At 42.6% G+C, this 20,667-nt stretch overlaps 1 protein-coding gene across 8 annotated transcripts in view; it reads right to left on the bottom strand.

Moving 5' to 3' along the window:
• The window catches only part of PATJ (PATJ crumbs cell polarity complex component), a 1,530,963-nt gene that overhangs the window by 1,489,304 nt on the left and 20,992 nt on the right, over nucleotides 1–20,667 (bottom strand). For all 8 annotated transcript variants that reach the window (XM_078669616.1, XM_078669595.1, XM_078669605.1 and 5 more), the window contains exons 2-3: nucleotides 13,793–13,850; nucleotides 13,515–13,696 (exon numbers count right to left, since the gene is read on the bottom strand). In XM_078669616.1, the coding sequence (XP_078525742.1) occupies nucleotides 13,515–13,696; nucleotides 13,793–13,814 (204 nt within the window). In that variant the 5' untranslated portion in view covers nucleotides 13,815–13,850. The remainder of the gene's footprint in view (nucleotides 1–13,514; nucleotides 13,697–13,792; nucleotides 13,851–20,667) is intronic.

The raw sequence follows: 20,667 nt of genomic DNA on the forward strand, positions 1-20,667 counted from the left end.
CTATACCAAGCCGATATCCTTGATATGACGCAGAATGGGTTTCGGGCAGGTCATAGCACGGAGACGGCTCTGCTGTATATGGTGGAGCATTTGCGCTCCGTGCTTGATGCGGGTCAAACGGCGGCGCTGGTGCTATTAGATCTGAGCGCCGCCTTTGACACCGTATCACACCCCATCCTTCTGCGTCGTTTAGAGGAGGCTGGTGTCACCGGCATCGCTCTCCAATGGTTCCGGTCTTTTTTAGCCAACCGGACCTTTAGCGTGACCGTCCCTCTGTACCGGTCCAAATACCATCTGTTGGATTTGGGGGTCCCCCAAGGCTCCTCGCTGAGTCCTACGTTGTTTAATCTATACGTAAGGCCGCTAGCTGAGGTTGTCCGGCAATGGGGTTTGACAATGGTGTCATACGCCGATGATACCCAGCTAGCGGTCACGATCAGCGGGGATGCCGATGTGGATGCACCCAGATTCCAACAAGGACTGCGGGCGGTCGCTGGCTGGATGACGTCCAACTGTCTCCAGTTGAACGCCAGTAAGACCGAGGTCATGATTTTTGGCAAACAACCGGAACTTTGGGGAGGGAGATGGTGGCCAGGGGATTTGGGTCCCACACCCACCCCAGTCTCTGAGCTTAAAAACCTCGGGGTATGGTTGGACCCTTCCCTTACGTTTGCCTGCCATACCAAACGTACGGCGGCCTGCTGTTTTGGCATTATACGGGGGCTCCGTCCTGTGCTTAAGTTTTTTGATGCCGCCACCAGACAACTTGTGATCCAAGCCACTGTCATCTCTAGGCTGGACTATGCGAGTTCCCTATTGGTCGGCCTGAACCAGGCAGAAATTGGACGCCTGCAGCGGATCCAGAATGCCGCTGCGAGATCGGTGGTAGGACTACCTAGATCGTGTCCTACTTCCAGTACCCTGCGCTCGCTACATTGGCTCCCGGTGGCTCAGCGGATTCAGTTCAAGGTCCTCTGTGTCGCCTATAAAATACTCAAGGGGTCTCCGGCCATGATTCTGTCCAAACTTCTGGTTCATTACACTCCAGCCCGAGCTTTAAGATCTGCTGACTTAGAACTGGCTGTTGTTCCTCGCTTTAAGCGCAGTAGAGCTGGCGGACGTTCCTTCCAAGTCCGTGCGGCGGCGCTTTGGAACTCCCTTCCCCCGGTGATCTGCGCTCTCAGGGACCTGCTTTCCTTTCGTCGTGCGGTGAAAACTTTTCTGTTCCCCTAGTTTCTTTTATTGTCTGTTGTCACGTTGTGTTGTGCTGCTACCTTGTCGCGGCGCCAGGACGCTCCTTCGCTGGAGCATCTGTGCGCCTAATAAAAGTGCATAACATAACATAACATAACATAACATATGAATTACTCAGAGGAAATAGTGCATCTTTTAGGATGCAGTTATTTCTCATCCACGGTCTTAGTTAGGGAGCAAGAATGACTCTTTAGGTCCGCCAGTAAGAAGTCTGATGGGAATGTCAAGCTTTGTACCAGAGATTGCTGAGATAAGGTATTTCATCAGTTTATCTTGGACTGCATCTTTGTGAAAGATGGATGTAGAGTGAAGTTGTCACAGTGAGACAGTTTGACCTTGCAGGTGGAAGGATGATTTTACTTGCTCCATCTATGTCGGTTTGTGTCATGATCTGCTGCACTCTGTTCCCAGTATCTGTAGGGATTATTTATCTAAAGGTTACTGTTTAAGATGATATTGCAGTACACGAGCGATTAATCTGTAGGCTTAGAAATGCACCAGGCCTCAGACTCAGACTCAGATGTGCACACCGAGGGTGTTTTGATACAGTCAGTGCTTATGAGGCCAGGCCATGAAAAGGTCTAAAGAGAACAGAACAGAAATATTGCATAGTAAACAGCATCTAGCACCAGAGCATGCACAACTTATTGCAAACTAAACTGCATCTAGCACCACAGCATGCCCAGCTTATTGCAAACTAAACTGCATCTAGCATCAGAGCATGCACACTCATGTAGAGGCAATAAATAAAACGTTAAAAAAACAATAGGTGCAGCTTGAGTCATATAGCATAGTGAGCTGGACTGGTCTTCACTGACTAGGTTCAGCAAAGCTAAAAAGGATCTGGAGTTGCTTCTTTTCCTTTTACAACGGCCCTGACCTTGCTTTTCAGAATAGACTGCCTATCCTCTCTGGAAGGGGTGTGGGGCACAGTGATTTGTATATATGGCTAGTTTTTCTAATGACACAGAGGAGCTAAAACAATGCAACTGAACGTGGCCACGATAATTAGCAGTAGGTCACATTTATTCTAGCATTTCATCAGGTGATCAGATTTTAAAAATCAAAACCTTGGACATTACACAAACATAGAAGTTGGACTACAATTCTATATCGACCATTGGGCACAAAATGACTTAACGGACAGGGCTTATTAACTTAGAAAATACAAATAATGAGGCACCAAGAGGATTTTAATGCAACGTTTACACACAGTATTGTCTGTGCCAATTGTTTAGGTTGAGCCTAGAGTCAGTGCATGCGCTGCTCTGCAAGACTTGTTGTACTGGAGTATGGCATGGCAGCCCCGCTCACTCTACGCCCATATTTGTCATTAACTTGTGTCCCAGTCCTTCGTAAATGCTGGTTTCTGATTCGTAAATCGGCTTATTAGTCCCTCCTTAGTACAGCGTTGTCTGCACCTGTAACCTCCCATGGAGACTGGCCGTTTTACTTCGGTTGTTACACAGTACATGTTTTTTAAGTCTGTAAGTGCTATCTTCTTTATTGCGTTTCTCTCACTGCAGGCACAGTGTGCTTTGCTCCACTCGCCTTTCAACCAAGAGAAGCATAACAGAGCTAATAAAAACAAGGCTGCGGAACAAATGTTTGTCTGTAAAGTAAACAAGCTTTGGCATAGCCAATAGGTCTCGCATTTACATGAGTTTAAGCTATTGGCATTGTAAATGGCAATGCCTTTTATTTATGTTTTAAAAACTAAGCACAAAAAAGGCATTGTTATTTGCAATGTCAATAGCTTAAACTCGTGTAAATGCGAGACCTATTGGCTATGCCAATGCTTGTTAGGACTTGTGCCCTGCCTTCAGCCACTCCAGCCTGCATTTCTGGAAACAACACTGCGTACTAGGAGTTTTGAGCCCGTACTATACATTTTAAAAACACAACTAAACGTAAATGTCCCAGAATGAAAAATGCTATACACTGAAAAGGCTGAAAGAAAGTATCACACGTGACGCGGGATACTAGAGAGCTATACAGCAAACTGCATATTAAAGCACCATGGAAAAATCATTACTGTTATTACTCGTTGATTTTTTTCCTGCAAATACTTTTAGCAAACATTTTAAGTTAAATGGGTGGTGAAAATGAGAAATAACGAGAGGAGGACATGTCTTCAGGAAGAGGGGAGCAGAGGGTTTTAGAAGCAGGACAGGGGACGGGAGGGGACCAGGGGGGGGGAGGGGAGTGAGGTGTATGGGGAAGAGAGGAGATCGGAGGCGGGAAGAAGATGGAACCAGGAGGAGAGGACGGGAGCGGATCCGGAGGAGGAGGGCAAGGATGTTTAGTAGAGAGGAGAGAAGTGAGGAGTATTGGAAGGAGGAAAGTGTGGGAGAGGAGGAGGGGAAGAGAGGAGCTTTGGAGAGGTGGAGGGCGGGTGAGGATCAGAGGAAGGGTGGGATGTGGGAGAAGGAATCAGAAGGAGACCTCCACAGAGGGTCTGTGAGAGAGGAGAGAAGATCAGGTGGAGGGGATATGAGGGAATGGTGGGGGAGAGAATAATCAGGGTTCAGGGGAATAAGGGCAGGTGTTCAGTTCAGGAGGGGCTAAAAGGCTATGATGAGGAGTAGGAGGAAAGCGAAGGGGGACAGCACGGGAAGGAAAGAGAATCACGAGGAGGGACAGAGAGCGGATCAGAGGCTAGAGGAACAGGAGAGGGAAGGGAGGACAGGTGTGCAGGTGGAGAGAGGCCAGGGAACCACAATCAGGCAGAGAGTGGGTCGGTCGAGAGGGGGCGAGTAAGGATTAGTGAAGGGGGAGCCAGGGAATGGTAACAGAGCAGGAAGTGGGGAAAGGGAATGAGAGGGGGCAGAGATGACTAGAGCAGGCGGGATACAGGGACAAAGCAAGCAGGATAAGAGCATAATGACATAAAATGAAGAAAATATAAAGCAAACCGATTGATATGGCCAGAAGCCCATTCAAAAGAGTAAGACGGAGGAGGCACACAACACAGAGCAGGCAAGGTTTGGGCACCCGTAGCAAGTAAGATACGGGGAAATGAAGGAGGCAAGAACAGCAGGCAGAGGCGGCAGGATTTAACATAGGTAAGTAACACAGAAGACAAGTGAGGAACGGGAAGTCCAGCAGATTAACATATGAAAGGCACACAGAACAGGGATGGTGACATGAATGCAGAGCAGGCGGGTAGGGTGCGATTGACACTGTATGATGTAACTCATCGGCAGCCACCTCACTTAGCAGCAGCAGCAGCGGCGGTAGGAACGTAGTGGGGACCGCCATGCCCGGGATATTTGCTCCAGTCTGCCGTGTCTCCGCTGTAGCCTCCTCTCACCAGGAGACTCTGCTCCTTGTACTGCACAAACAGATCCATAGCAGCCTCAGTTTACAATTGTTTGTGTGTTCAGCAACTCTATGGCCTTCCTAACAAACATCTGTCCCAAAGTGTTTTTAGGCCCCACAAATTCAAGTCCCACATTCTCTGCAGGTGTTCATACCCTGTGCTGCGTGCTGAGCCGGGATGCGTGCACGCGATTAACTGTGCCTGTTCTAATAGAAAGATTAGGTAAATGAGGGCCTCTTAACTAACTGTTAAGTTATCTGCTACAAAGCAGCCCAGAGGTCCGCGGGACGCGAGGAGGGCAGAGAGAGGGCACAGCCAATCAGTTAGCCCTTTTCCACTGTGACCTCCCTGCAAGCTGTGGACTCGGGAGATGGAGAACAGTGTTCGAGCCTCAGTGTCGTGTCGGCTCAAAAATGCAGTAATGTAATTAAAAAAACAGCGATCGCAACTGTAGATGTACAAATGTAATTACAAAACAAAAAAACACCAGCTGATCCTCGAGCACGCTAAGAGTCATTCACATTGTGATACGACACCACACAGCCAGAGAGCTCAGTTGTGCTCTCTTCCTGGGAGATGTAGTCCGCCAGAAAGGTTTTGCTGTTCAGTACCAGCATACAGTAAACTACAGCCCCCAGGGGGCAAAGCGTGCCAACACCAGACCCTCCCTTTCCTAACGTCCCACTTCCGCACCCGACCAGTCCAATGGCAACACATGGGACGTTAATTGCCGTTCTGTATTCACTGTTTCTCACCAATAGCGCACTCGCCAAGTGTGGAAAGGGTGGAGTCTAGTTACAATCAGGCCCCCACATGGGGACAGTACCGCCTCCTTCCAACTTCTACAAGAGATCGTAGCCTATCAGCGTGTTGGAACACTGTCTCGGGTTAATGCTAGGAAAGTGCATGGAGGTAGAGCGTGTAGCGAAGCCGGGAAAAGTGGGCAGAGCGTGACCGAAGGAAAGGAACCTCCCATTTCCTTTTTCTTATTCGAACGAAAATACTTGAAGCTGATTTGGGGAGGGGGTGGGGCGTGCGAGAAAGAAAGTATGTGGGAGGGGTGGAAGGGAAGGGAAGAAATTGCCTCGAGCAAAGCACAAAACTGACATGAATGCATGCAGGAGGTGCGGGAAGGAAGGGAAGAAATACCCTCGCGCTAAGCGCAAAACTGACATGACTGTTGATGGCAAAAAGTAGTCCTTGGTGTCATGCACTGATACTAGTAAAGGGGCGAATAGCCATAGGAGTGCACAGGTTTTCAAAGGGCGGGACTTAAAAACACAGTGCACCAACCACAAGTTAGAACAGAGTAACTGGCACACTAAGTAACCAATTGCAAGTAGAGGAAATAAGGGGCGTTTACTATCATCACTATAGTGTATACAGCATGTCTCGCAAAGCGAACAGCGCGTTGCGCTGCAACGCTATGCGAGACCTAAAAAGGGAGCAATTCCTTTGAACGTTCCGTAAAAAAGACAAAGGCGCTCCTTATACCTGTCCTCGCTGACTAACCTTCAGGGCCATGGAGGGGAGAGCTCCCATGCTGTCTGATAGCTGGATTATTCGAGTTTTAATAAAATTACATCAAAAGCAATACATTGGCAAATCTTATACATAAACTCACAACACTGATTATCACAAGGAGTTGCTATGAAAAAACATAAAGGCTTTAAATAACTTCCTGGGTTGGGTGGAAGTGTGTGCCATTGCCAAAGCCTTCAGTTGTTGCAAAGTGCATGTTTTTGGGTCGAGCATGGGCAGGGAATGCGCGAGGGATGCAGTAGTGGAGTATGGCTTTGTAGCCCCGCCCACTCTCCACCCATATTTTTATTTTTTTGCTGGTGTCATTGTCCTTCGTAAACGCTGGTTTCCCAGTCGTTATTAGATTTGTTAGTCCTTCCTTGGTACCGCCTTGTCTGCATTTGTAACCTCCCATAACGACTGGAACTTTTACTTGTCTTGTTACATGGTCTGCTGTATCTTGACTGTAAGCACTATTTTGTTTAATAATTTGCCTCCATTCCATTCACTAGGTCGCAGCATGACACCTGCTTATATTTTACTTATTAATGGAGGTCCAATTTAACTATAGCGGCCGCGTTTCTTTATTTATTTTACTTACTAATGGCGGTCCACTTTATGTATGGCGGTCGCGTTTACTTATAATATTTTTTGTTTGTTTACTAGCGCCCATGCAGCGCTTTCACATTCGTGGCGGCCACGCCTCTTTCTTTAGACAAACTGTGTCTAAAGAATGGTGCCTTATAAAGTGAAAGCACGGCATGGGCGCTTTTACTAAACAAAAAAAGTCTGCTTTTTTTTGTCAAAGTGCCGCAGTTTCACTTTAATGCCGGCTTTGCCCCTTTCTTTAGACATGGCTTGTCTAACGAAAGGAGCACGGGCTCCATAAATGTGAAAGCACCGCATGGGTGCTAGTAAACAAAAAGATAATTGCAATGCAAATGGTGTCGCATTTGCCAGAGTTTAATTGTATTGCCAATAGCTCAAACTCTCGTAAATGTGGGACCTATTGTATTGCAAATGCTTGTTTTTGTCAGCGGCTACTAATTAATTCTAAGATAGAACACATGAAACTGAGTAGCACACATTTACTAAGCTGTAACTCTCAGGTTTTTTATTGTTACAAAATATGTCCGAAGCACAATGTTCCTCGGTGTTTGTAGTGTCATGCAACAGGAGTTCCTGCTAAATTAGTGCTGGCTTTTTCCATCTGCTCCTGGCCAAAATCTGTTGCATATATTCTTGCGGCACACAAACCAAAACCTCTTTAAATGACAAAAAAGCGGAACATGGAGCAGATAAAAAAAAATAGTGGCTGTTTACATAAATGCACAAAACCCAACTTCATCAACAACATATTTCGCCCAGCCAGGTTTCGTTCATGCCCTTAGTCTACTTCTCTTTTAATACCACATGATTCAGGTTTTACTAGTTTCATATTCAGGTACATAGATAAGCTCTGAGAAATTCGGTTTCTTGCCAGTCAAATTATCATTTAGCTAACAAACCTTGAACGTTTCCTGATACGGAAATACATTTCCTAAAAATGTTGTCTAATGGGTAAATAAATATATTCAGTACTTTTCTTTTCCATCATTTTAGTCGACAATATGGTGGCCTTTTGTATTTAACAAGACTACCATAATTTAGGAAGCTCTCGAATGGGCGTAGTCTTGATATGCATCAGTCAATTTTAAGTGGCCTTAAGTAGGCTTAATCCTCTTCGCATAATCAAACTACTCAGAGAATTTCAGGCATGTTTCAGATCAGTTAATATGAATTTAAAGTCCAGTAACTTTTCACATATCGCATACTTACATTGCTTTCATTATACAATAGCTTCATTTTAATATTAAAATACCCATTGCTGCCATGTTTTCATTCCATTTTACAGACTACCTGTCATGTTATCATGTGCAAGGCAATAAGGAAATGTGTTTTTGAGTAAATAATGTACGTCAATTGAAGTTATTGTAATTATCCTGTGCCACCACTTCACTTCTCACTTTTATTTACTATATCAGTACCAAAGTATTTGATATACTGGGAACACCTGATTGCTTCCTTTGATAATGTCTTGATATTAGATATGTATTATTCCTACTTTTTATAGCACACAAATGTTGGAAGATTCCATTTGGTAAACAAAAGGTCATACATCTAACGTATTTTGCACGTATTGATATTTGAGTACCTAAACTAGTTTGGTAGACCAACATTTTACTATTTTTTTAATTTCTTACTTTTTGCCATTACTCAAAAATATTTGCTTAGTAGCTCTATATTTGCATGTTTTAGGTTTATTGCATGTCCAGAATACTTTTTGGTTTTGTACCAGCCAGTCATCAGATTTCTTCGTAATGCAGTTTCATCTGATCTGGCTTTCCTATACTTTTGTAGGATTAGCTCTCACAACTGAACCTATAACAGCAACATCCTCAATTATATGTCAGGGGTTTTGAAATATTCTTCTTATTTAATTGGATTCCTTATTGGACAAAGTAATTAATCTTATTTGATTATCATCGCCTTTCCACGTCCTCAGCATTTTGTTGTTTTTGTAAAAAATACATCTGTTATTTTGCCATTTCATTTGCCCACTGCCCCCATAATCACTTCTGGGGCTAACTTGTTCAAGAAATTATTTTTTTTTGCTTTAATTTTTAAAGCAACTCAGTTTGATTCATATACTCTCATCGTACGAGTGTGTCACTTGAAATTTCTCACATGACAAGTTACACCAAGGAGCACCTCATTTGTCACGTTTCCTTTCAGAATAGTGTGGTAATGACCATTTTCTACATGGATAACTGTGTCCAGGAAATCAATTTGAATCTTTCTCAGAAGTGCACCACCAAGGGTCGTAGGCTCCACATAAATACATTTACAATTTTAATATTACATCAGTCTGACATTGTACATGATTTTATAAAGCTTGTCAAAGAATTCCATGATATTTAGTGATGCACCATCCCATACTACTTAATGGTAATCTGTATAATCCACTTACACAATCACTTTATCCATTTAGTGCTCATGTTGCACACCCCGGGCAAACTTATTCTGCCACCAGCCCACGGTGAGAGTCACAGAGATTGTGGCTGAGCAATTGCCCATGCCCGTATTACACAACTGCTTGTAAATTCCTTTGCCAAACAAGAAAATAAAATGGGTCCATGATATCTCAATTGTCTAATAGCATTCCTTTATTTTCCACACTAGTGATTTTAGTCCAATATTATAGAGTAATTGCACACTCTTATCCCCATTTCTAATCAATTGAAACGTAGAGCACCCCTTGCGTCCATAGTTATGAGATGATAATAATCCAGCAAAGCCATGTTTTGAAGTCACCTCACAAGATCCATGGTGTTGCATAGGTAAGAAATCAAATCCTTTAGCTGTGGAGCTGGACGGTGTTTTATACACATAGATGTTTTCGCAAATAAAAGTGAAATTGTTAAAGCTATTGGCCTACAGGTGGATTGGCAATGCTGTGATGGAAGTTTGGTAACTAATAACGTGTACTCAATTATGTGATTCTTGCTATCTCAAATTGTAACCCATTTTCATCACTAAACCCCTATTTCTCCATGTCTTAGGTTTCATACCAGTCTTTGGTTTGTTGAAGTGGCTTGCTCTGGAGTTTTTCACAACATATTAATAAGTGCTACCTGAAATAAGCAGACATGCTGAGAAACTACAACTGAAATGTGGAGAATATACTTAAATTCCTCCTACATCACAACTTGACTTGGGATAAAATGGTTACTGACAAAAGTCAGGGAAAGGAGAATTCTGGCAGAAGACTGAGAGTAAAGAACAACTGACGTCCAGTCAGCCAGGTTCTTGAAGAACAAATGGTGTAGAGAGGTGGTTTATGCACCAGCAACCTTACACCTTGGCAGTCAAGTTACCCAACATGAACATTTCATTAGGAGCAAACACTACAAAACTAAGTGCACTGCACCTAATGTGTTGTGAGCACAGCATTGGCTGGGGTGTGTTCTTCAAGGTGACTGCGTCCTATCTGGTATCCGCTGTCTGGTGCTCCTGTCTTGCGGTCTCCTAAAAGCCGTTCATGCAGGGATTGGGATTTCTCGTTTCCCACACTTGGCTTCTTGTTCTTCCTGATGTGGCTGCATGGCTCATGATTTTCTTTCTGTTCCTTTGGTGGGTGAGGCATGCCAACTGAAAGCGTTTGGGCTTTTTTCACCATTCAGGGGGAGTCCATTTTGAAGCAGTAACCCTTACTAACTCCTGAACTCAAAAGTGTGGCACAAGTGCATCACTTTATATAGCTTGCCAGGGAGCCCTCATAGCAACGAGGTTCAGACTAGAAATTACCACTATCCACATCCAATCTAAGATGGAGCTTGCTACAGTCTTTGAGGCATTCTTTCTTTTCATCATGGTGGACTATGAGTGTCCAACTCCTGCATGTCATTTCCTATTTCAGCTATAAAGGTTGCCAGTGAAGAACCGCTCTGCGCTACAAAGCTATTGGAATGACATCATTTTTGACTAGTACTTGCTCAAGTTTCAGCCAGTACGTCGGTCATGGTTCCTTAGGCTAGCTGTGCTGGATCTCTTGAGACAGTAGTTTTTCCGTAGCAGCAATCTTCCACAGGTGTTTTCGTGCTGAAGAATGTTTTCCTACGATGATTGTGGCATTCACCAGTCACCCTATCCTTCTCGCGTATTCTTGTGAAGAAGAAAGGTGGCTACTGGGGAAGCGTGTTGCGAATACCTCAGAGTCTCCAATCTGAGCTCACTAAGAACCGCCAGTATCTGGCCTTTGACACAAAGCTTGAACAACAAGTTTTCACTGACTCAAAAACTAATGTTTTTTGGAGAGGTAATAAAAAGAAGGTGGGAGCACACTGCATCACATACCAGCACTCACGTCACCCCAGGGCATCATTGCAAATGCAGTGCATGATAACACTTACTTGAATGACATTCTTTCGTTCTTCATTCTTGTTGGTGCAGAAAGTGCTGTGTATCTCTAGACATGTGTTTCAGGATAGTTCTCCTTCTTCAGTAGAGATCAGCACATCGTTTTTGGGGTGATAGAAATACTGCCCAAAGTCTTCTCAGGTCTCTGAACCACTCAGAGGGCGTAGATGTATCAGCCAGAGCTTGTCAGCTCATTAGCTCAAGGGAGCCATTTCAAACAGAAGGGTGGGAGCACACTGTCCCCAAAACGTGGTGTTGCTCTGTACTGAACCACGGAGCTGCGGAAGGGATGTTTGTAGCAGGTAGTACCACTACGCTTAGTGCCATTGAGCACAGTGTCCCCTCCGTTTTCTTCACAGGCTCATGATGCCATTGGTTTCGTTTTAGCAAATTGAATTTGAAGTTATCACCTTACGCCAGGCCAAGTACCATAGTAAGCACACTAGGCTTTATTCTACACATAAATAGTATTTATGTTTGAGCAGTATTACACTGTCAAATGTGAGTAGGGTAGGGGTCTGTACACCCGTCCTGAAGAAGCTTTAGGATTCGAAACATGTTGACGCACCCAGGAGGTTATGTACATTGATTACACAATACCTCCACCACACATTTTTAACCATACCAGCACGGAGGTATATTCAAATTCTTTGTAGCCCTCACATGCCAGGTATTTTTTAACACTCACTTATCGTTCACGTCTGACCCTACCCTCAGACACCACACATAGCGATCACATCAGTGCTTCAGCGTATTCGCTGGTTAGTAGCACGCTGCGTTCCTTAGAGGGACGCGAAGACTCCTATGATGAAGCATGATACCAAGGGCCCTTTTGGTTTGTGAGGGGTATTTAAAGAACACTATGTGCATCCCACCATTGTAGGAGACACATCCCTTTTCCAGACCTTGTTATACAGTCTTTTCACCTATCTTACATGGGTCGATTATCTTTCTTTATTAGAGCTGTACTGAAGTACAACGATCTTGAAACACAGGTCTAGAGACACACATCACTGGCTCCCTTGAGCTACTGAGCTGAAAAGCTTGTGTTGATGCACCTACACACTGTGAATAGTACAGAGACTTTCTGAAGTAAGTGTTTTCATGCACTGCATTTACTAGGATGCACGGGGGCAAATTGAGTGCTGGGATGTTGAGGCAGTATGCTCCCACCTTCCTTCTGTTTGAAAAGGCTCCCTTGAGCTACTGAGCTGACAAGCTTGTGTTGATGCACCTGCGCCCAGTGAGTAGTACAGAGACCTGAGAAGACTTTGAGCAGCATTTCCAGCACCCTCAAAATGACTTGTTGCTCTCTGCTGATGAGGGAATAGGTCCAGAAACACGTGTCTAGAGTTACACAGCACAGGCTGCACCAACAAGGGTGAAAAATTAAAGACTATTGCAGAAGTAAGTGTTACCTGCATTTATCATGATGCATTGGGGCAAATTGAGTGGTGGGATGTGAGCCAGTGAGCTCCCACCCTCCTTCCATTGCATAATTGGTCTTGCAGAGTGACAGGTCTCCGAAAGCCTAGAAATCTGGTTAGCACTAATAGTTAATGAACTGTAGCACAGTTGTACCTTTGAACATGCTACGCACATTCTCACATCATTCCAAGTAGAAAAGTGATTTGTTCCCCCAGAATTAACTTTCTGCTTGCAGACATGGCAATGCTTAACATTTACCTTCCTCTTAGGCACCTGGCAAGTCAGCCCCATTGCCTTAAGTTTCAATAAAAACAATAACTTCTCCAGCTCAACTCTATCTCTTCACTCTGGCTATTCGTTTATCTTAAAGGATGAAAGGCACACCACTGACTGCCATCCTGGCCTATTACCAGATTGTTAAACGAGGGGTCGCAAATGTGCCTCCTCTCCTCCATCAAGAAATGAAATTGCTAGGTGCTTATTCGTTGGTAAATTATGGCTCTAGAAGCACCAAATTCCCATAATACTTACAAAGTACTCATTTGCAACATGAGAAGGCTCAAGTAAGCTCATCGAAATAAGCTAGTGGTAGGAGGGGTCGACCAGAAAAAACAGTGGTTAAAAAAAAATTCCATCAATGTGTTCAAAACAAGGGCCTGAAGCAATAAATGAAACCACGTGACAAAATAATGCCTATATACTTGCAACGCACGCATAAAACGTACTTTTTAGTTATTGGATTTAGTGACTGTAAGTAACAGTATACCAGTTGTTATTAAATCCATGAAAACAATAAATTGTCAGGTGTAAATCACACCAGTTTTTTTAATATTTCATAATGATCATCAAGACTAGCCAATAAAACAGACCTCACCTCATACCCCATCAAGATTAAAAAGTGTTGCTATTCTGTACTTGTTTCACATCCCAAGTCAAATTGTAGATTTCTTAAACCACGTTTTACTGCTGAAAATGGCACATGAACAATTTAACATAAAACATGTACCAACAGAGAAATCTTTTGGCTTACCTGTTCCTTTAGCTGTCGAATGGATTGCTGAACCGTGAGTATCTGGTTGAACAAGGGACTTCGAAGTGTGTCTCGTAAAATATTAAATTTTTCATTCTGAGAAGTGTCACCTTTCTCCCTCAATTTTTTCTGCAGACGGTCTGTGATCTGTAGTACCTGCTGAGTATCCATTGCAGAAAAGCCTACGAGGTAGACAGAATCTGTTAATTAAGCTTCTCACAACATGTAAAGTATTTCTGATCTAACATCCTCAAATAATAACTTGGAAAAACGATTACCTATCAGAGGATTTTCAGGCATGCTGCTCTTCTGCAATATAATGTCTGCTGGAATAACCTAGGGAAGATAGAAATTAGAAATGTAATAACTTAATATCATGAACATTCCAACATTCTTAAAACGTGCAACACTCAACAATCTAAAAGCTAGCATTAGTATAGGTTTCAGCACATCAAAATGCATTAACATGCCATGCACTTCAATTAATTCATTTAGTTGTGTAGGGGATTGATATTAATCAGCAAAACACAAATTAACTAGTTCCCTAGTCAGTAAGAGTAGTAGTAGTAGTCATCATCATCGTGCCACGCTCTGGAAAGTACATTTAATGAATTAGGTGTTCCCCCAAACGTTTAGTTTTGCTTTTTTTGAACTGGATATGAATTCTCTACAAAAAATGACTGAATAAGATATTGCAACTATCTATCATCCTTTGGCTTGTTTAAGTTAGATCATGGTCCTTTCTCGGATGTAGTATTACCAGAAAGCCAATAAATAGCATGGATGTATGTATATTTGTTCAACTATCTAAATTGTAGGAAATCCTCTTCCCAAGACAAAGGGTACAGGTCTCCCGATCAAAGTGAAATCTTGATTTGATACGGTCTGTCACAAGTATTCAGTTTTATCACAGACACTACAACATCATTAGAATGCCAAGAACGCCACAATGTGACTTAGCTTGTAGTTAACAAAAAGTGCCCACAACCCACGAGGATTGTGGCAGCTACTGTTGGTGCTTGTGGAGGTCATATTTACATATATAACTGTTTGTATGACCACATAAAACCAGGTTTACCTTTGGATTATGCATCTCAAATCACTGGCTAAGGCCCATCAGCCAACAATTGCTGTTCCAACCCAAGTGAAGATTAACCACCAGAAGTAGCGAACACATTTTTCTGTACCCCCAAGGATATGTTCCTCACTTACAATAGTTTGTGGAAGGAAATCAACCAGACAAAATGTTGAGCATTTCAGCAGTCCTCATGTATCCACATCAACCGACTCGTCCAACACCTATCGATCTGCAAGTGGTTAAGATACTTGCTTTGTGGTACCTCCACATCTCAGTTTATGGTTTGCCTGTTCATATATAGGGACCGATTTATCTCAGACTCCCGGGAATCTGCTTGTGGTGGCGGCATAACCATACATGGCCTTTTGAGTGTCCTAAGAGGAAAAGATAACATTGTCCTGCTCTTGAAATGAACCTTTTGAGGTAGCAAGTCCTGAAGATGGTATTTGATTAATGACCTCTTTCAAGGTGCCAAAAAAATGCTTCTTCTCTACTGATCAAACAGAAGAGTTTTCAGAATAGCTTGACATCAATGCATTCGACACCTTACCCATTTGGTGTCAAGTGTATAGATTGTGAGATGATCTAACGTTTTCATCTTGAGTGCCTCAACATGAAGCACACCCTTACATCCTATGTTGATACCTTTGACATCAAGTGTCTCAAACTCAACTGCAGGCACTGGGAACGGTATGAAAAATTATCCTTCTTTTTCTTACTGATCTCAAAAACAGAGGGTGATCTTGGACACAGCTAGGGTGGTGACATTAGCTGCCCTAGGTTTCTCCTCAGTGGAGAATCCTCCTGTCCATACTAAGAACTTTAATTTCTGAGATCTTGACGTTTTCCATTAGAATGAGCACTACTCCACTACATGAGATTTTTGCAAGCAGAGGATGAAGAGAACTGGGAGGTGTTTATCTGACTTTATTTAGCCAAAAGAAAGTCCTTCATAAAAAGTAAATTTAGGGTGGTTTAGCAAAAATAAGGGAAAACGTACTACCTTTGACAAAATATTGCAAAATGCAAAACTGTACTTTAATATATCAAATAAATTCGGATGAAATATCCAAATGTTTAGGTAACCAGTCACTGAGAGGTGAACAATTAACACCTTCAAACCTCCTACAGCTATGCCTTCATGGAAAGAAGGGATCAATGTGGAACTCTACAGGCACATGGTTTTCCCTTTTTGTAACAGAAAATGACTTCTGTCTTTACATTCATTTTCTCTCTTATTTTACAAAATAAGACTCAGCATTGTACATTAAACTGCTAATATTTTTTTTGTCTAATATCCTTTAAATTTGGTAACCTTATTAAAAATATGTCCTGAAGGTTGTATGTTAAAAAAAAGTTAAACCATTCCGGGACCCAATGAGTAGCAGTGAGGTATTCGGTGTTATGGATAGCAATAAGCAACCCATAAAGGAGTAGCTATCCTGTTGTTCTGTAAGGCGGTTTGGCATCTCCTATTCATGTTTTAATCTAAGAAGTAGGGATCTTGGCTGTGGCAGAGTTTTGCATAAAGGTTAAGATTGACTCTAAACTGCTGTATTCTTCTGTTGTGTGCATGCTTTGCTCGACTGAAGGAAGGGTCTCTCTAGATGAGTGTCACTCTGTAGCACAGCAGGCCTAACTGGCTACACAGAAGGCTTAACGTAGCCAACAAGCCACACCACTATCCAAGCAAACAAGCTCCGGGGACCAAGTAATGCTGAGTCAAAGAATGTTAACATAGGAGCGAGTTGAGATTTCACAACCCTAGGAAAGCAGGAAGATAGTCTCTTGCTGGTGACTATTGGGATATATTTGGGAGCAACAGGACCGCTCTTGAGATCATAGCACTCCGCTGTCACCTTGTCACACCAGATGCCTACCACATTAGCTGGCCTGAGATCACATTTTGACACTGAGCTGAGAATGCAGTTGCCAGTCTTCTTAAGAGAATATCCAAATTTAAATTGGTTTCTCACATATTAGTGGAGCTCAACTGTCATTAAATAAAAAAGCGAGCAGCCTTTAAGGCACTCTGTATGGCTCACACATCTTTGCACAATATAGGTCCAGAGTGCCTAAGGAAGAAACTCTTATGGTGCACGCCTAGGAGAGTTCTTCGATCTGCTACATCTAAAACTGCGATAATCCCCAAATGCAACCACGTCTCTTCGGGTGGCAGGAGACTTGTATTCTCATCTTGTAAACACTGGAACACACTGCCTTTTTAACTGAAAAAATAAGTCCAATCCCACCTGTTTCAGGAACAACTTAAAATCTGGCTTTTTACACTCCCCTATTAGTCTCAGGAAAAAGCTTAAATGCTAGCTATTTACACTCTCCTATCAGTCTTCCTTTGTTGCAAATATAGCATACGCTTATGCCAAGACATCCTCGGGCATTCACACGCTTTATAAATAATATCAATATCAATAATGACTGTAGTATATTTCAACAAGACCGTGTTGGCATTCTACGGAGGGCAGTGTTGGACTAATTATCTGGAGGGTGGGAAATCTGCCCTTTCTGCATGGTCACCCCAGATCGTTCACCTTCTGCTGGGCCCCTATCTTTTTGCTGGCTTTAGAACTCTGTGCATACTACCCCAAGCAAGTAGTAAAGTGTCTGTGCTACTCCTTTAAACATGGTTGAATTGGGATACTAGTCAAATTTGTATGATTTTTTGAGGTCTGTGTTCCCTTTTCCCCACCCATACCACTAGCCCTCATATTTCTGTGAATGTGGTCATTTGTTGGGGCGGTGAAAGATGGAAGAATGCAACATACCCACTGCATTCAAGCACATGGTTAGTGAATCCTGACAATTTTCATATTGAATGTTCAACCAAAACACCTGGAGAACGCTGCTAATAAACAAGCTTCATGTTTCCTTAAACACGTTAACCAGCCTGACCCAGTCTAAGCAGGTTTCTATCCTAATAGAGGGAATTAGTTAATCTGATTGCCATCCTGTATGCACTTTGCACGAAGGAAGGGAATAGTGGTGTTGTCCTACCCTTGATTGTACCAAATCCTTTGACCATGTTAGACTGTTAACCATAGCATTCTCATTTCCTGATTGGCATCAATGGGCACCCAGGATATGCACCGGGGATGCAGCACATCCTACACAGCAGACAGACAGCAAAAGGTCACATTTTCCTCATCAGCTGTCTTGTAAGGAATGTTTCACAGATGTCCCATGTCAGACCGGCACTCTATATTGCCTACCAGCCAGCACTGACAGTGCTCATTACTTTTCTTATCTTTGACTTCTGTACCTATGCTGACAGCACCCAGATCATTTTTAGGACTTGTTTGGATCTGGATGATGCAGTGAGTGGATTTTAGAGATGCTGGGCTACCATCTGTTTATCTAAACTTGAGGTTCTGCTTTTGGATAGTTCCCCTTCCACCGAGCCCAAATTTTGGCCTAACTCTTGGACTCTGTTCCGCGACTATCCCAGTGTCAGATCTTCCATTTAAATTTGGTATTTAGCTCTCTGTGGAACCTCAGGTAAGGGCAGTATCGGATTCTTATTTCTTCAGTGTACACATAATGAAACAACCCTTACCTTACTTCTAACAAGTAGTCAAAAAGGTGGTCAAAAGCTCAATTTTATCTATCGTAGACTATGAAAACTCTTTATACCTGGTAGTTCAAAAAGATCCTATTCTGTGGCACAAAATCAGAAACAATACAGCTATTACGCTCATACTTGGAATTTCATGTCATGAGCAATTTGAACTTCAACAACTGTAATGGCTCTCGGTAGCCAAAGGTCCACAATTAAAGTCTTAAGCATTGCCTTTTTGGCTTATTGTGGGGATGTCTCAAAATTCGTTTTCTCATTGGAAGCTCTACAAATGTATTTCAATTGTACAACCTCCACCTTATGCAAAGAGCTTATTTCAGGTTCCTGAAGTTAGCTGCACTAAACCTGGTAGTCTCTCTATCTCCTATCTAGTTGTTCAAATGTGAAATGCTCTCCTGTGCTACCCGAGACTCAATTCTAACACTATATAGTTTCAAAACAAACTAGAAAGCTGGCTTTTCCATTCTGAATAGTGTGCTGCTCCAAAATACCAGCAGCAATGTCTTAATTAGAGCCAGGAATCTGATGGGGGTAAGAGTGTGTTGTGTAAGATTGATATTCGATCAATCACAGAGTTAGTCAGTCAGGCGATGTTATTCCGTTAAAAACCATAAAAGAGTACAATACAATTCTTCATAATAAAATATTACAATATATGAATCTCAATACAATTAAAAAGCCATAAGCAGCATTTGGACATCTAAAACATTCTAACAATCTGCGTACAAATGCGCAAAGAACAGCTAATACTCCCAACAGTGTGCAACCAAGCTATTAGACCATAAATTGACTTGTGCTTAGCATTCAATGCCGTTTGTGAATTTCTGAAGGCAGACTTAAAAAACATCCTAACGTCAGCTAAGACTGACATAAAATTACAAAGGATGTAAATTGCCCTAAAATAGAATCATATACAACATTATGGCCCATACATAGGTCTCAGAAGATTGTGTAAATAATGGATACATGTAGCGCTTTGCTTTGAACCTACTTACGCAAATTTCAGGGAGTTTTGTCTCCTACCTTTTTAAAAAGTGAATGTGGCAAGCTAAGTTACTTGTCCACCAGATTTCACGGCCTGTGATGAATCTGTATACCGCATGGTACACCACATCAGATTGTAGCAGTTGTAACATCTGTTGTGTAGGGGAAATTACCTTTACCACTCAGGCGGAACCATGCGTTCCGTAACCCTGTAAGCGTTACTACGCTTGCCTTTACCACGCTGATGCCTTTACTAAGCATCTATCTAGATTCAGAGCGGATGGAAGGGGAGATTGCGTGGAGGAACAGAAAGAATCGGGACGCGTTTGGTAAGTAGGGCTGGAACTTTATTTAATGCCTCAATCAGCTAGACTGGTTTGTGTTCTCCATCCGGTGTGCATTATACAGGTCACTGACTCCATCGAAATGTATGCAATTTCCATACGAAACAACAGGATGCTTGTGCGAAATAAATAATTCAGTTTTATTAAGGCGTCATGCTACCTCAAATATACAGTCTGTGCCGAACAATGCAAGACAGTACTGCTTAATGATCAAATGTATCTTTGCTAACAGTTTCTTTGGGAGTAGTGTGCATAATATAACGCATATGAACTAGTAAACAATGGGCTATTTCCGATTCCACCCCTCATGGATCACGGAGTCAATGTTTTCAGTAGTGACCCTACATTGGTTGCCATGTTTATGTTTGTACCTCCAAAAGAGAAACAATGCTTTACAAAGTGTTTCATGGGGGAGGGAGAGGTAATAAAACAAAGAAGAATAACCAGGAATATTTTCCAAGAGGTGAGGCGTAAATTATGCAAGTTAGATTCCTGTGCTTCACGTAGCTTGCCACCCATCTGGCATTTGGGTGCCTCTTTCTGAGTTTTCAGTTACTGCACCTTGATACATCACACATCGAAAATACAATTAAAACAAGCCAGCCTTATTGGCTTTGTCAATGCTTCTTAGCAGTATCAGACAAACCAATAACAAGAAGTATATTGCAAGGAATGATTAGAAATCAAAATATTCCAATTCTACAAATTGGACACTAAATCATTATGAGGCTCTGTAGAAGGGGTAACGGTCCATGGAGTATCTCAATTGCTCCGATTCTCCCCTTTACAACACATTCCTTTTCAATCTCTAACATTATGTTTATCGCCTACACCTTTTCCCCCTCCACATCTTTCTGAAAGTCTCCATCTGCATATCTCACATCATCGCCTTTGTATTCACCACTATATTTTCAACACTGCCCTTGTGAGTGTACGTCATCGTTTGAGGTCTCTCTTCACTAGGAAAACAGCATTTTCTTTTTTTGTGGCACTGTCACTATTTCAACTGTTATACATCCTGAAAGCATTTTAAAATAAAGTGGGGAGTCCTACTGGCACATATTTCTGCCATTGCTCTATGCAGAGAGGCCAACAATTGCATGAATGATGAGCATGGAAACATTTTTAGGAGTCCTTGGACCTTCAGAGGGTAGT

The sequence above is a fragment of the Lissotriton helveticus genome, chromosome 1_2 (assembly GCF_964261635.1).
Source record: "Lissotriton helveticus chromosome 1_2, aLisHel1.1, whole genome shotgun sequence".
Lineage (NCBI taxonomy): Eukaryota > Metazoa > Chordata > Amphibia > Caudata > Salamandridae > Lissotriton > Lissotriton helveticus.